The sequence below is a fragment of the Miniopterus natalensis genome, chromosome 2, assembly GCF_054644295.1.
Source record: "Miniopterus natalensis isolate mMinNat1 chromosome 2, mMinNat1.hap1, whole genome shotgun sequence".
NCBI lineage: Eukaryota > Metazoa > Chordata > Mammalia > Chiroptera > Miniopteridae > Miniopterus > Miniopterus natalensis.
Genome location: NC_142082.1, coordinates 169,976,324 through 169,990,144, shown reverse-complemented (window position 1 = coordinate 169,990,144; position 13,821 = coordinate 169,976,324). Strand labels below are relative to the sequence as shown.

Here is a 13,821-nt window from a genome sequence, read left to right as displayed (position 1 = left end):
CAAGCCTTTTTAATATCAGTGTGCCGTATTATTATCATCAGCTTATTATGATGAGTAGTAGAGCCAAACTGATTCATGACAGTATCTTTAGCAGTTCAAGAATACTGAATGTCTTAACATACCTTGAGGATTCTTACTTCTAGATTTCTGACCAAGTCTTGGCAAATTCCAGAGACAAAATATTGGTACAATGCAAGGAGAGGCAGAATCTACCAACAAAAAAAAACAAAAGATATTTTATCGAGTTAATAATCCAATAATAAAATTTAGCCAAATAATGTAGGAGATGTTATGTAATATAGAGATTGACTTTTCCATGCTAGGAGACTATACTGTTCAGTATAAGTAAAATGTTCTGCTTCGCATATGCTTCATTATTTTATCAGAACTTTATAAAGTGCTGTCAGGGAATTACAGTTCCTAGTAGATGCCACTTAGTACACAAACCCTAGGTTTCACATCTTTTTAGAAATGGAAAAGTGAAAATGAGGTATAATACAAAATGGAAACTGTTTCCGTCCTGCAAGTTCAGCTAACAAAACTCTGTCAGTCAGCAAGAGGCTGCTCATAGCAACAGCTTTAAAAAGAATTAGAACTGATCCTAAATATTTCAAACATTATACAATACATTTTTCCACAATTATGCAATAAAAACAACACAATACCTTTTTTCTATAATTAATGCAGCACAAAACAATGAGTTGACTATTACCTTTGAGATTTTCTCTTCTTTAGTGAGAAATAAACACGCAACATTTTATTGTTGCCAATTGTTCAATTATTCAGAAAAATGTTCTCAATTTCTTAAGCTTCAGACAGAAAAAAAGTCTCATTTCTTTTTCAGTGCAGTGATATGTATTATATATAAATATGGGTAGGCAGCTAAAGGTCACCCAGGGGATAGAACTGCTTTCTAAACCCAGAAATGAATCCCCTTAACAATGAGAGGCGCACCACTTTGTTATTTTTTTCTAATAAACAATTTCTTGCCAAATCTGCCAACTGTTAAAAGCATTTATCAACCTCTCCACTTTAACACATGGCTTTATAATTTAACAGCTCATATCAGGGAAAAATAAATCTTTTCAATATAAGGAGAGAGAGTGAATTTAGAACAAGAGAATAGAAAACAATATGTGAAAAAAGAAGGTAGGTATGAAAATTATGAAAGAAAGGGAAAAAGCGGAAAGGGATACAGAATAGATATTAAGAAGCAAATGGCGAAAGAAGAGATATAAAAGTAGAAGAAATAGCATATAGGAGAAAAATAGGAAAAATAAAACAAAGGAGAAAAGTATAAAATGACCAACAGCTAGAGCATACTAACTTGTTTTAAAAATGCAATCAACTACAAATTTATGGTATATACTATATAATATATAATATATACAGGTAGTGGTTCATTTCCCCAAAGGGAAAAAGTTTTATTGGAATTTTTTAATTTCCTAGGATATTAAGAAATGTCTGTCTTTTATTTCACAGTTAGAATATGCTGTTTACTTAAGATACACCCTCATCCAAGAAAAGACAAGAGACGCAAGGATAAATTTATCTCAATAAATAAATAGTCTCATAGTTCTGGCACCGGTATGATCTGCCTGACAATGCACTGAGTTCCGGTGCACGAGATTCCTCTGTTTGAGACCAGTGAGCCTTCCCAATCAGTTTCACCAAATGTCTTAAGAAAAAATGGTAAAACAGAGTAAAAGAAGAAAATCAAATAGACATTGTTTTCTAATCCAAAATGCAATGAAAACAGTGACGTCAAAGAATCTTAATATATTTTAATTTGAAGTACAGATAAAAATCTTGAATATAGAGTTTAAACGTTAAACAAGAACTGACCAAACATTAACAAACTTTGAAAAGTATAAGGTAAGTGGGGCAAAAAACCCGCAGTGAATTAAGAATTGTTGATGTTATCAATTACTTACTATTATATTTTGCTTAGCAAAGTGCAGTTCGCGTATCACATAATACAGACTGGCCACTACAGAGCAGATGTCAGCGCGGTGTACATCCGAGAAGAGCTCGATGCCTGGGAGAAGCTGAGTGATTTCATACTGCGCATAGCAACGCTCAGCTTTGGGATGTGGGAGTGTGGTTCTCAGCAAACCCTGAGAGTGAAGAAAGGTGAAACAAAGAGCTATAAACTGCATCTGCAACAATGACAAAGAAAGACAAGTACATATATGACTTCCTAAAGTGCTTAGCGGGTGCCTGACACACTCCACCCTGTACTAAACAGCACTTATCATTAATATGATCACCGTAATAGGTTCCAAATGTTTTTATCACTTAGGATGTGCCTTTTAAATTCCATGGTAATTGGATACTTATTATTTTCAGAAGAAACTATCATTATATTATGTTATTTGCTGAGAGAGAGATTTGTGTTGGGAACGATTGGTAAATTTGTTACACTCCCTCACTTCATCCTGTTTAACCAACCCCTAGCAGGGTCATTATCTCACACATGGCAAAACTGAGGCTCACACAGCTTATCTGAGGTCACACAGCTGATGGCGGCAGAAAGAAGATTCAAAGTCCTATCGATTTAATTCAGAAAACTGTGTTCTTTTTACTCTATCAACCTCTATGTAGAGGACACAACTTATTTCAAAAGTCTAAATCAAGTAGAGGTAATTCTGAATTTTAACCAAATTAATTGAAAAGGTGACTTATTTGACCAATATTTCTTAAGTAATTTATATGGAGAACGTTGTACTAGACGTTGGGAAACAAGATAAATACACAAAACCAAACTTTACATTTAGGAGTGCTTCTTATGTTATCTTTAAAAACTGAAATTTCTTGATGATAAATGCATTTAATATTATTTTAATGTAAATATAGGAAAGAATTTTCATCAGATTGCTCATCAGAGTTATAAGGTATCTACTCTAAAATGCTAGGCAGTTGTTTACATTTTTAGTTTTACAAAATGTGCTTTAAAATCATAAAAAAAAATTAAGAAGTCTTTAAAAATAAATTCCACCACCTAATTTGTATTTTAGGTGTACTATTACTAAGAAATATGTCCACATTAAGCAAAAAGTGACATACGTTTTTAAATTACAGTTGACCCTTAAAGAACACAGGTTTGAACTGCATGGGTCCACTTATACACAGATTTTTTTCGATAAGTATCTGTGCTGTCTTCAATCTGCAGTTGGGAGTCTGCTGATGCAGAGGGTTGACTGGATTTTATATAGGGACTTACACATCCATAGATTTTACTACCTGTGGGGGATTCTGGAATCGATCCTCCATGGATACCGAGGGGCAACTAAATTTGGGGGAAGTGAAGTTATAAGCACATTTTCGACTATGTGGAGTCAGCACACCCCCAACCCTCTGGTTGTTTAAGGGTCAACTGTACTTATTTTCTAAAACATAAACTGCATTGTTTTCAAGAACAAGGAGTGTTGTTCATAAAGGATGTGCTATGCGGAGTCAGAATCAGCTTATCGCTCCCTTTACACCCTTGCTCTTCCCCCTCTTCCCTCTGAAGCTCAGGCAAGAGGTGAGCGGAACAGAAGGAAATTGAAAAGTCTGGCCTTACATTCAGAGAAACCTTTCCCAAAGAGCTTATCCATACAGCTTTCATAAGATATCAGACTCTTCTGATACACAGAACAAGGGTGTCCATACTTCAAAGTAAACAGAGCCTTCAGTACATTGCAAAGGCCCCGGTGACATTCCTGAATCTGAAAATGTCTTGTATTTCAGATAAAAGCTCCTTTCTTCTTCAGTCAAGTCAAACCCAAATCCTAAGAACTGCACGCACTCTACATACTTCTGTAGCCTTCAACCTATTTTTTGCTTTCATTACATAGCATACTTTATACCGTGCAACTGAGCAAAACTTTACTCAGAGATGAGGTCACCTAAGGCAACCATTTGGAGTCAAACAGACCAACTTTGCTGCTCACTAGCAATGTGATCTTACCACAGACAGGAGACTCAGTTTCCTTATCTGTAAAACTCCTCCTTCTGTTACCTCAAGGAGAAATGGACCCTGCTGGATACTACAGGGGAAAGTGCTGCTCGGGGTCCAGCCAGAGGAGGGAAGGTGGGCTTATGATACTTTATCAACGGTCATGCTCTTTTCCTGCCTGGATGCTTTATGAATATGACAGACTCCTGCCCTTTCTTTTTGCTGAGTGGATGGTCGTGCTACTATAGAAAGATGGATATCAAGTGTTACCTGGAAGAGTATTGCAGACAAAATGCAACTGCTGGATCTCTTCTCGACGTCCAACACCTTAGTAAATCTAAATAAGTGTAAAGAAAAAGAAACTGATCCACAGACAGTTTTTCAAAACTGTTTTTATATAAATCTGTCTCTAATACTCACAGACTTTCCAAAATTAAAACAGTCTTTGTTATTCTAAAAGTGCTACATACTCTTATAAGACCTACAATACTGAGAAACAAAAAATCACCTATAACCCTACCACCTAAACATGGTTAGTGGCAACCTTATGGCCAATTCCAACTTCTAGACTTTTTGCTAGTTATACACACACATACATTTTGACTAGAATTATGCAGTACATATTACTTTATAAACAAATGTTCTGTTCATGGACATAATGAGCTACATCATTGCTTTAGAGAACTTTGATATTTTTAACCATAATGTAAAAATATTCATTGCCATTTTGATATTTTCCAATGCTGAGGTAAACATTGTTGTACCTACATTTTTTAGCGCTTGTCCTATTAATTCTGCTGGATAAATCCCTAGAAGTGGAGTTTTTGGGAAAAGGGGGTACACACTTTTGAAGTTTTTAATGAGTATGGCTAGATAATTCCTTCTGAAAGACTGAAACTGTGTTTTCTGGGGTATTCTATGGACACACTGACACTATCTATTAAATCCCTCCACCAAAGATTAAGGTAATGCCTCTGAATTTACTGCTGCCTCATGTTAAGTCTAATAGAAGAGTTTGGGTTTCTTTTCCTGTGGGTCTCAAAATTCACATCTGCAGCTATAAACCACATGACCTTCTTCTACGTCTTATTTAGATGAAGCCAGTTGGCTTCACCATATTAACTATGTTGATTAACGTCTGAGTTCAGCTTCTCCACATGGATTCTCGAACATGGTGTTTGCCCTTCTGAGTGGTGGGGAACAGTTCCTTCTAGTCAGGGAATCTCTGAGACCAGCCAAAGCCCCTGTAGTTTTGTACATCCTGTGGAAGTCAGACTTTCCGCTGCGTAATCGGGAAATGACTTCCCGTTGGCTGAATATCAGTAGACAGTAAGTTCAGGGGCTCGGAGTAGCTGAGGTGCCCAGTGGCCGGAATGCTACAGCAGTTCTTTTTCAAGCTGTGAACCTTTCTCAACCTTTCTATTTGCTGCTGTCAAGCTCTACTAAGTCATGAGCTCAGACTTTGTGGGGGTTGTGTGTGTGTGTGTGGTGTATTCTTTCCCAGGAGTGCAAGACAATCAAACTTAACAAATTTTTAAAAAGTCTTTACTGGTTAATACTTTTGAACTAGGTAATTTACTTCCCCTGCTCAAGGATGTTAATTTTCGAAAAACAATGTGATCATTAACTAGTTTTATTTTTTTAAATTTGCTCTACAGCTCAAAATACCATGCAGGTTTTTGCCCACCAGACCACACCCTATAGTTAAGCAATAAATGTACCGTAGCTGGGGAAGTGAAGGAAACCTGTGCCTCTACCCTCCATGCTTTTATTTTTAAGTACAGAACGCTTCACGAATGTGCCCCTTGTCCTTGCTCGGGGCCTGCTTCTCTTCTCATCAGGGTCCCAGTTTCAGTACATGTGCTGCTGAGGCGAGCACCACTCCCTCCATGCTTTTTAAATGTCTCACATTAATCAAATAGTTAAGATATCTGTGAGTGCTAACTAGGTATAAGGCATTGTGATAGACTTTCATATATGTGTGACAGGCTGGTAACAGTCCCCACATCCTAATTCCTAAAACCTATGAACGTGTTACCTTACATCACAAAAACAATTAAAAAAGACTTTGCGATGAGGTTACCCCGGGTTACTGAGCTTCCCCACAAAGGGAAGCTACCTGATACAGGGCCGATCACCAGTATCACACTCACTGCGCTATCTTTGCCGATATGACCGCCCCTTGCGAACATCCCCAAATGCCAACTCTTGACAGGAATTCCTCACTGTAGTCTTTGGAACGCGCAGGTGAACCGCCATCGGGGGCACAGCTGAGCGAGGGGCCCAACTCTTTCCACGTATGCAGCACGTCTTGCTTCCTGAATATCTCATCAAGAGCTTGACACCAACATTTAAAAGCAGCCCTAGGACAGGAACAGAGCATTGAGCAGCAGCATTCTCCCAGACCTGTATCATTAAATCTTCCCAAAAGGGAAGGTGAGTACACTGAAGAAACATTTTAATTAAAATCGATCCCACCGTGTATTATGTCTGCATAACCATTTCTCTCGGGTAGCACTTGAAGAAAAAAATGTAGCAACGTAATATCATTGAAGAACTAGAAATTATGAGGCAATATTTTTTACAATTAAAAAATTTTTTTTCAAACAAAATTTTCCCTTGTTCTGTAGACCCCTAAAAAAAAAAAATCTACCTTTTCTTTCCTGCGAAGACGAAAAGATTTCCAAGCTGATGCAATGCCTGGACATTAAGACTTCTCTGATTGCTGGTTTGGAGAACCTCTGTATTTTAATCAAGTAAAAGAACAAATATCAGTTCCAGAAAAATATTTCCTTTATATTTGCAGGAATATTTTCAACTGTATTTTTCCTTAACTGTGTGCAGAAGCCAAATGCAAGCTAGTAGTGCCTTCAAATGACATGTATGCAGAGAGTAAACGATGTTCTCTTTGAACGCAGTGGAGTGGGAGATTAAGTCTAACAACAGGTGAGAAACATGGAGAAAGTGAAATAAGAGTCAGGAGGGTAGAAATGGTTGAGAGGAGAATGCAGAAGAGGTGTGCAAGGGAGACTGGGTTGGGAGTATATGGAAATGACATGTGTGGCTACAGTATGGTTTTCCTTGGGGGGTGGTGAAGGAAGGAAAGAGTGGGAACGTTACAGAGGTTCCTAGATGCCTCTGTGGGAAAATGTGGATGTTAGTCTATAGCAGATGGGAGCCTTGAGCAGGGACGTGACAAGATTACAGCACATCCGATTCTTCCTCTTACCCAAATGCAAAAAAAGCAAATCTTTAATATCACTTGAACTGGGAGGTGGGGGTAGGGATTGAGGGGGTTCTGATGAATGAATGCATGCATTCAAGGATGTGTAGCTAAAATACCCAACCGACACGGCAATGGTTTCTAATGAGGGCTGTACTGCCCCCTAGGGGTAGTTTAGAAATCTTAGGAAGGGTTTCGTTAGTTGTCACAATGGGACATCTGGTACGTCGTAGGTGAAGACCAGAGACACTGGATGGCCTGTAACACACAGAACCCTCCCCTACAGTGAAGAAAAAGGTGAGAAACTTGTTTGCAATTACCTGAGTCTAATGTCTAACTTCATTCCATATGTAAAAAGGGTATATTTGCATGTTTTCAAAATGCTCTGAATTTGCCAGAAATGCAACCACACACTGTAATACTGTTTTGTTCAGAACTTTACCTAGATTTATTTCCTATTTTACAAAATTATGTAACCAAAATTAACAGTGCTGAAGCTATGTGTCACCAGTATAACAAAGGAACCGCTCTGTGTTCGCAGCTGTGACACCGTGGTGAACCTACACACAGGATATGAGCATCTGATTATTTAAATGCACCTTCCGCTGCTTGAGCACTTCCCTCCCAACAATAGATCCTTCTATTATAAAGCGACTTTACTTATCCCTTATTTTATATTTAGAGCTTCGCGTTGATTTTGGGGGGGAAATAATACATGTAGGAAGAATACATTAAATATAAACTTTACTGGAGAGAGTAGAGGAGGCAATTACAAAATGTCTGCTATAAAAAAGGGGAGATGTTGGGTTTACAATGTGGGTTGAGTACATACTGCTGAATTCCTAAAAGCCCAACCAATTGGAAAGACAAAGAAAGTGAAATCAGCTAAGGCAGAGCAAAAGAACTCGACAGTGGCCACAACTCAACAAGCGGCTCACAGACACAGTTAAAGGGGGTTGGACAGGAGGGTGGCCTAGGATCCCCCAGTGTGACAGCCAGGCTGGGGGAAGAGGGTAACAGGAGGTGCGGACACATCAACTCGACCCTGCTGTCACTGCCCGCAACGGTATGAGGAACAGATTTTATTGCAAGCTCTTTCATCCTATTTTTAAAAAGAACATGTCAAGTCCAAATGTAACCCAAGAGTCATGTGGGTGGAACATACTGAAAATATATACATAATGAGGAAATCTCACCAATAGTTTTGTAATATGAAGAAATTACGAGGCCGAGTTGTGAGTAGGGGAGTTTGCTCTTCTCCACTGAACTGAAGACGCGGAAGTGCTCCTGAGAAAGGTCGGGGGGCGTTGGCATGTGCATCTCTTCTGTCCCCAGGCAGAACTCCACCTTCCCAGTAGAGAATTTTGAATTGTTAACTCCTTTGTCTCCTATGCATGGGGGAAAATTGAAAAGAAATTTAAAATGGAAAGAAGAAGGGAAGTTGACGGTGAAGATAAAGGTAGTAGAAATGGGAAGGGCGGAGAAAGGAAAGATTTTTACGTAGCTGAGACTTATGTGCAGGTTGAGGAACTTTGGCTCCTTAAACTTAGTATCCAGAATCATTTCTGAGTGCACAGGGCTGTGGGGATGGGCTCTATACTCCAGCTACTTCACAGTCTGTCCGCAGGTATATAAATGCTAAATAATGCTTTGCTTCTCCGTGGGAATTGGTGGAAGTTACACCATTTGGCCTTGCCCTTCTCTAACAGCTTCCAACAGTAAGATGTTAGTTTGCCTCTGGGGCGGAGGCCTCTGGGATAAAAGCAACACATAGGTAGCTCTGGCCTGAGGGGGAAAAACGGGAAAAAGCTGTCTCTTTTTATGATCGGAGTACCAAAAAAAAGGGGAAAATATTCTAGGGAAAGTGGTCAAAAGATGCAGAGAGAGAGAAGCAATTGGGGATTTTGAAGTCTACAGCCTGAGGACTGGGATAAGCTGCTGGGAATATTTTGGTGTATGTGTTCCATACTGTTCAGTTGCATGACCCCTGGTGACCCTGTGAGTGAGTGATGTCCACAGTGTCCTGTCCTCAGTAGTCCTGCTTAGCTCCTGCACACTCATGCCTATGGCTTTTTTTAAAAAATATATCTTTATTGATTTCAGAGAGAGGAAGGGAGAGAGAGAGAGAGAAACATTAATGATGAGAGAGTCATTGACTGGCTGCCTCCTGCACGCCCCCCACTGGGGATCAAGCCCACAACCTGGGCATGTGCCCTGACCAGGAATCAAACAGCGATCTCCTGGATCATCAGTCGAAGCTCAACCACTGAGCCACGCCCAGCCAGGTGCCTATGGCTTCTTTTATGGAGTCAATCCATCTCAGATCCTCTTTTCCTGCTTCCTCTACTTTTCCCAGCATTAGTGTATTTTCCAAAGAACGCTGCCTTCTCATGATGTGCTTAAAGTGGAACACCTTTTTTTTTTTACTCCAGCAACGTTTCAGGCTAAATTTACTTTAGGGCACCCTTATCTGTCTTTCTGGTGATCCAGGGTATCCACAGAGTTCTCCCCCAACACTATATTTCAAATGAATATTAGATTCATATTTCAGTATTTCAAAATAACATTTTGGTACCAGGTGAGATTTAGAGTGAGTTCATGTAAACCATGCCTAGGAATTTTACTTCCTTTCTTATTCATGCCCTTAATCATTGTCAATGTGCCATAAGTGAAAAAACTTTAAACATGATATGGAGAGCTCATTTAATGTAATGTGAGTCTGTGGACAACACAACCAAAAACTGTGGGTACATATCATAGCTTTTTGCAGGGGGCAGCAACAACAAATACATACATACATGTATACATACAGACATATACACATACATACATATATACATACATACACACATAAAACTTTGGTCAGTTGTTATAAAAAAACTGGTCAGATTTCTAAAACATAAGTTCAGTGGATATCAGCATCTTAGATATAAGTTTAAATCTATTTTTAAATAACTTTAAAATGTAATTATTTTAAGTTTATTCTTTATTATTCTGATAAATTTGAATAGCAAGAGTCATAAACATAAATTAGGATTTAAAAAAATTTTAAATAACCTAAATATAGATAAATTTGACTATGCTCTTCTTTGAGGTTACCACTTACTCAAAGCCCTGCTTTCATTATGTTCACAAATCGATAGATGTTGAGAAGGGAGGAAAACAAATGAACATAATGTAACTAATGATAGTAAACATCTTGTTTTAAGCCAAAATAATCTCTAAAGATAAAAATCTGTGGTATTAACAAGAAATCTTATTGATTCTTATATTAAAAAGCATCCATTTCTTTGACACTGATAAAGTAGTGTTTTGGTAAAAGTTTCTAGTTAATTCAGTATGAATCAATTCATCTGCTCATGAAAATTAAACAAGGCTACAGCACCATACTTGCAAAGAAAATGGTAAGAGCACAGATGTACAGAACTGAAAAATTACCAAATACTGCTTTTGTATCTACTTTACACAAGGAGAATGGTAGTTTCACGGGAAGCATAAAAGCACATGAGTGAGACAGAGCCTTGGCTGGAACAGAGTGAGAGATGTGTGATCCACCAGGCAAGAAGAAAGTGAAAGGCAGCAGTGAGTGGGCTCAGGAGTGGGGAAAGGAAGCACCTGTGGCAGGATGTGGTGGGTCTGCAGGGTAGCATCCCCACCTAAATAAAAACTAAAGGGATACAGAGCAAGTATTTTTACCTTGTGTCTGTGCAAGAAGCAATGAAAGCAACTTTCTGCTGTGTCGGATTGATCTGCTATGATATCTGGATTTTTCCAAAGTCTCTCTAAAACATCTCAGAGTGTCTGTCACGTCCACGGGCACACAGACGAGTCCTCTGGCTCGGCTATATTCTGAAAGGAAGAGCAACACTGGGGATGAAATGCTGCAGGAAGCCAACTAGTAAGTAGCAAGAGACTCTTAATTCAGAGAATTTCTTGGTCCCAAACTAAGGCTACTAAATTCAAAGGCCCCTGGGTACGTAGCAGGTATTTCAACATTCAGATATTTTTTTCTTGGTATATTTGAAAGTTCTTTAAAAAACAAACAAAAAACAAACAGAAAACTTTTGATTCTTATGAAATGCAAAAACCTTTAGATCTTGCCAATTTTCCTCATGAAGCCTCCTACTTTTTTCTGCTGACCATAAAAGCTAAAATAATCTCCTCCTTCTCAGCAGCCTCTTCAAAGCAGGGGTACCTTGGGGAAGAGACAAAAGGAAGAAACAAAAAAGCTTGGAGATGGGCAAATGCTCCCTTAAGAGAAGGAAGAGACCGTTTCTCAGATTGGAGGATGTGGAGGAAAGGAGATGGGGCCATAAGTGGGCATGAAACTAACAGAGAGTCCAGAAAAAATGGCTGGGAAAAAAGTTGCTATGAGGTCTCTGGAGAGGAAGTAACCATCCAAGAATCAGGCTGCAAAAAAATGATCATGAAGCGGGCACACAGAAAACAGGAAATGTGGCCTTCAGCTGGAGAAACAAAGGAACTGACTTCTTCACAAACTGAACAGGTTGAATACCCCCTGCAAAAGCTGGGGTGTTTATAGTACAGTGACTTTGAGGGATGCAGCTACAGGAGGTTGAGGCAACACCTTTGCCCTTGAGAGTCTACTGTCTAGCTGAAGAGATGAAGCATCTGTCATGGGCATATTAAAGTCGCATCGGCAGGGCGTGTCTGCTTACAGGCTAAAATGAGGAGAGCACAGGAGAGAGATGGGCATAGGGAGGAAAGAGAGCTCGAAAGACTGCGGGAGAGAAGGCAGATCAGCTGTGTCTTAAGAGGGTGGGCACGACTTAGGAAGAAAGATAGAAGGAGTTTTAGATTATTAGAATAAGAATAGCTGAGGATGGCCGAGCACTTACACAAACCAGGAACTATTCTAAGTAATTTACAGCGGCAGTCTCATCGAACCCTAAAAACAACTGTAAGAGGAAGGTAGGTACTGCTGTGTCCTCGCTTTACAGAAGAGGAAAAGGAGGCATAGAGAGAAGTCGGGTAGCCTCCCTCGGGTCGCAGGGCTCGTGTGTGCAAGGAGAGGCATGGCAGCAGCAGTGCGGTGACACGGCCAGTCCTGCTGAACAAAGATGGGCTTGCCAGGGGCCCGAGGCACTCGCTGAGTAAGTGGTCCTGGTCATTTCTACTGGGAAGCTGAGCCAGGGTGCTGAGCAGGACCCTGACAGGAAGTGGTGTTTTAGGAAGATTTAGCCCACACTTCTATGCACAGCAGACCTTCAGGAGGTTGCTGGCTGAGAGGCTGACAACAATGTGTGATCTGAACTTGACTAAGGTGGTAGCAAAGAAAACAAGGGAGGGAAACGGAACTTTCCATTGTTGAAGCAACAGGAAGAGTAGTTAATTGGCTAAAAGGGGGTGGGAGTTACCTATTCCCCATCCGTTCAGGGCCAATGGCCTTGCTTCTTACCTCACTTGAAAACATCCAATACAATCAAAAAGGAATTCCCACAAACCCCACCAGCACATCCACCCAGCCCCCAGCCCATCTACACCGCAACAGCATCTCTCCAGCTGTTCTCTTTTCTCCAAATCATCAATTTTTCCCTCTGCTGAATCTTTCCCAGCAACACATTTTGCTGTTTTTCTCCCATCTTTAAAAAAACATTAAAAATTGCGAGTCAGAGGAAGACAAGTATCACATGATTTCACTTATATGTGGAAACTAATGATCTCTTAGCCTTTGAGGCACCATGGAGGAACCTGGAGAGTGCTATGCTGACTGAAGAACCTTTCTCTTGACCCTACTTTCCCCTCAAGGTACCATCCTATTTCTCTGTTCCTTTTTTACAGTAAAACACCTCAAAAAGTTCTATATTCATTGTTTCCCATTCTCTCTTGAACCCACTTAAATCAGACCCCCCCCCCCCAATCATTCCACCCCAAGGATCTTCATGTGGCTAAATGTGATGTTCAACTTTTAGACTCTACCTCCCTTCAGTTTTCAGCAGCACGTGACTCAGTAATTCCCTCCTCTTTGAAATACTTCCTGCACTTGGCTCACGGGTCCTCTTCCAACCTCACTGGCATGTCCTTCTTGGTCCCCTCTGCTAATCCAGCCTCATCAGCCCAACCTCTTAATACTGGAAAACCGCAGGGCTCTATCCTTAGGTTGCCTCTCCTTTCTTCTTAATTTATACCCACCCCCTTGATAATTTCATCTAGTCTCATGGCTTTAACTATCATCTATATGCTAGTGTCTCCCAAATTTATATCTCTGGCCCCAACTTTTCTGAAGTCCAGGCTCATCTATCCAATGATCTACTCTGCTGTGCATTCAACAGACATGTCAAATTTAACAAGTCCCCAACTGACTTCCTAATCTTTCCCCGGAAACCAGCTCCTTCCATAGTATTTCCCTATCTCACTAAAGGATGGTTTCATTTCCACAGCTGCTCAGGCCCAAAGCTGGAACCGTCCTTGACTTCTCTCATACTCCAAATCAAATTCATAGCAAATCCCACAGGCTCCCCCTTCAGAAAACATCCAGAGTGCCACCACCTCTCACCAGCTGCAGCCTCCACTGCCACTTCCACTATGTTCCAAGACCTTACTATCTCCTGTGAAATTACTGCAATCATCCTGATAACCAGTCTCCCTGCTTCCACCCTTGCCACTCTCAACACAGCAACCAGAGGATTCTTTTTAA

General features: G+C 40.1%; 1 protein-coding gene across 1 annotated transcript in view; it reads right to left on the bottom strand.

The window, feature by feature from the left end:
• Positions 1-13,821, bottom strand: part of CFAP54 (cilia and flagella associated protein 54) — a 214,072-nt gene that overhangs the window by 88,287 nt on the left and 111,964 nt on the right. Inside the window, exons 40-46 of the mRNA XM_016221795.2 lie at positions 10,860-11,012; positions 8,360-8,551; positions 6,594-6,681; positions 6,094-6,303; positions 4,211-4,277; positions 1,935-2,117; positions 123-209 (exon numbers count right to left, since the gene is read on the bottom strand). Of these exons, the coding sequence (XP_016077281.2) occupies positions 123-209; positions 1,935-2,117; positions 4,211-4,277; positions 6,094-6,303; positions 6,594-6,681; positions 8,360-8,551; positions 10,860-11,012 (980 nt within the window). The remainder of the gene's footprint in view (positions 1-122; positions 210-1,934; positions 2,118-4,210; positions 4,278-6,093; positions 6,304-6,593; positions 6,682-8,359; positions 8,552-10,859; positions 11,013-13,821) is intronic.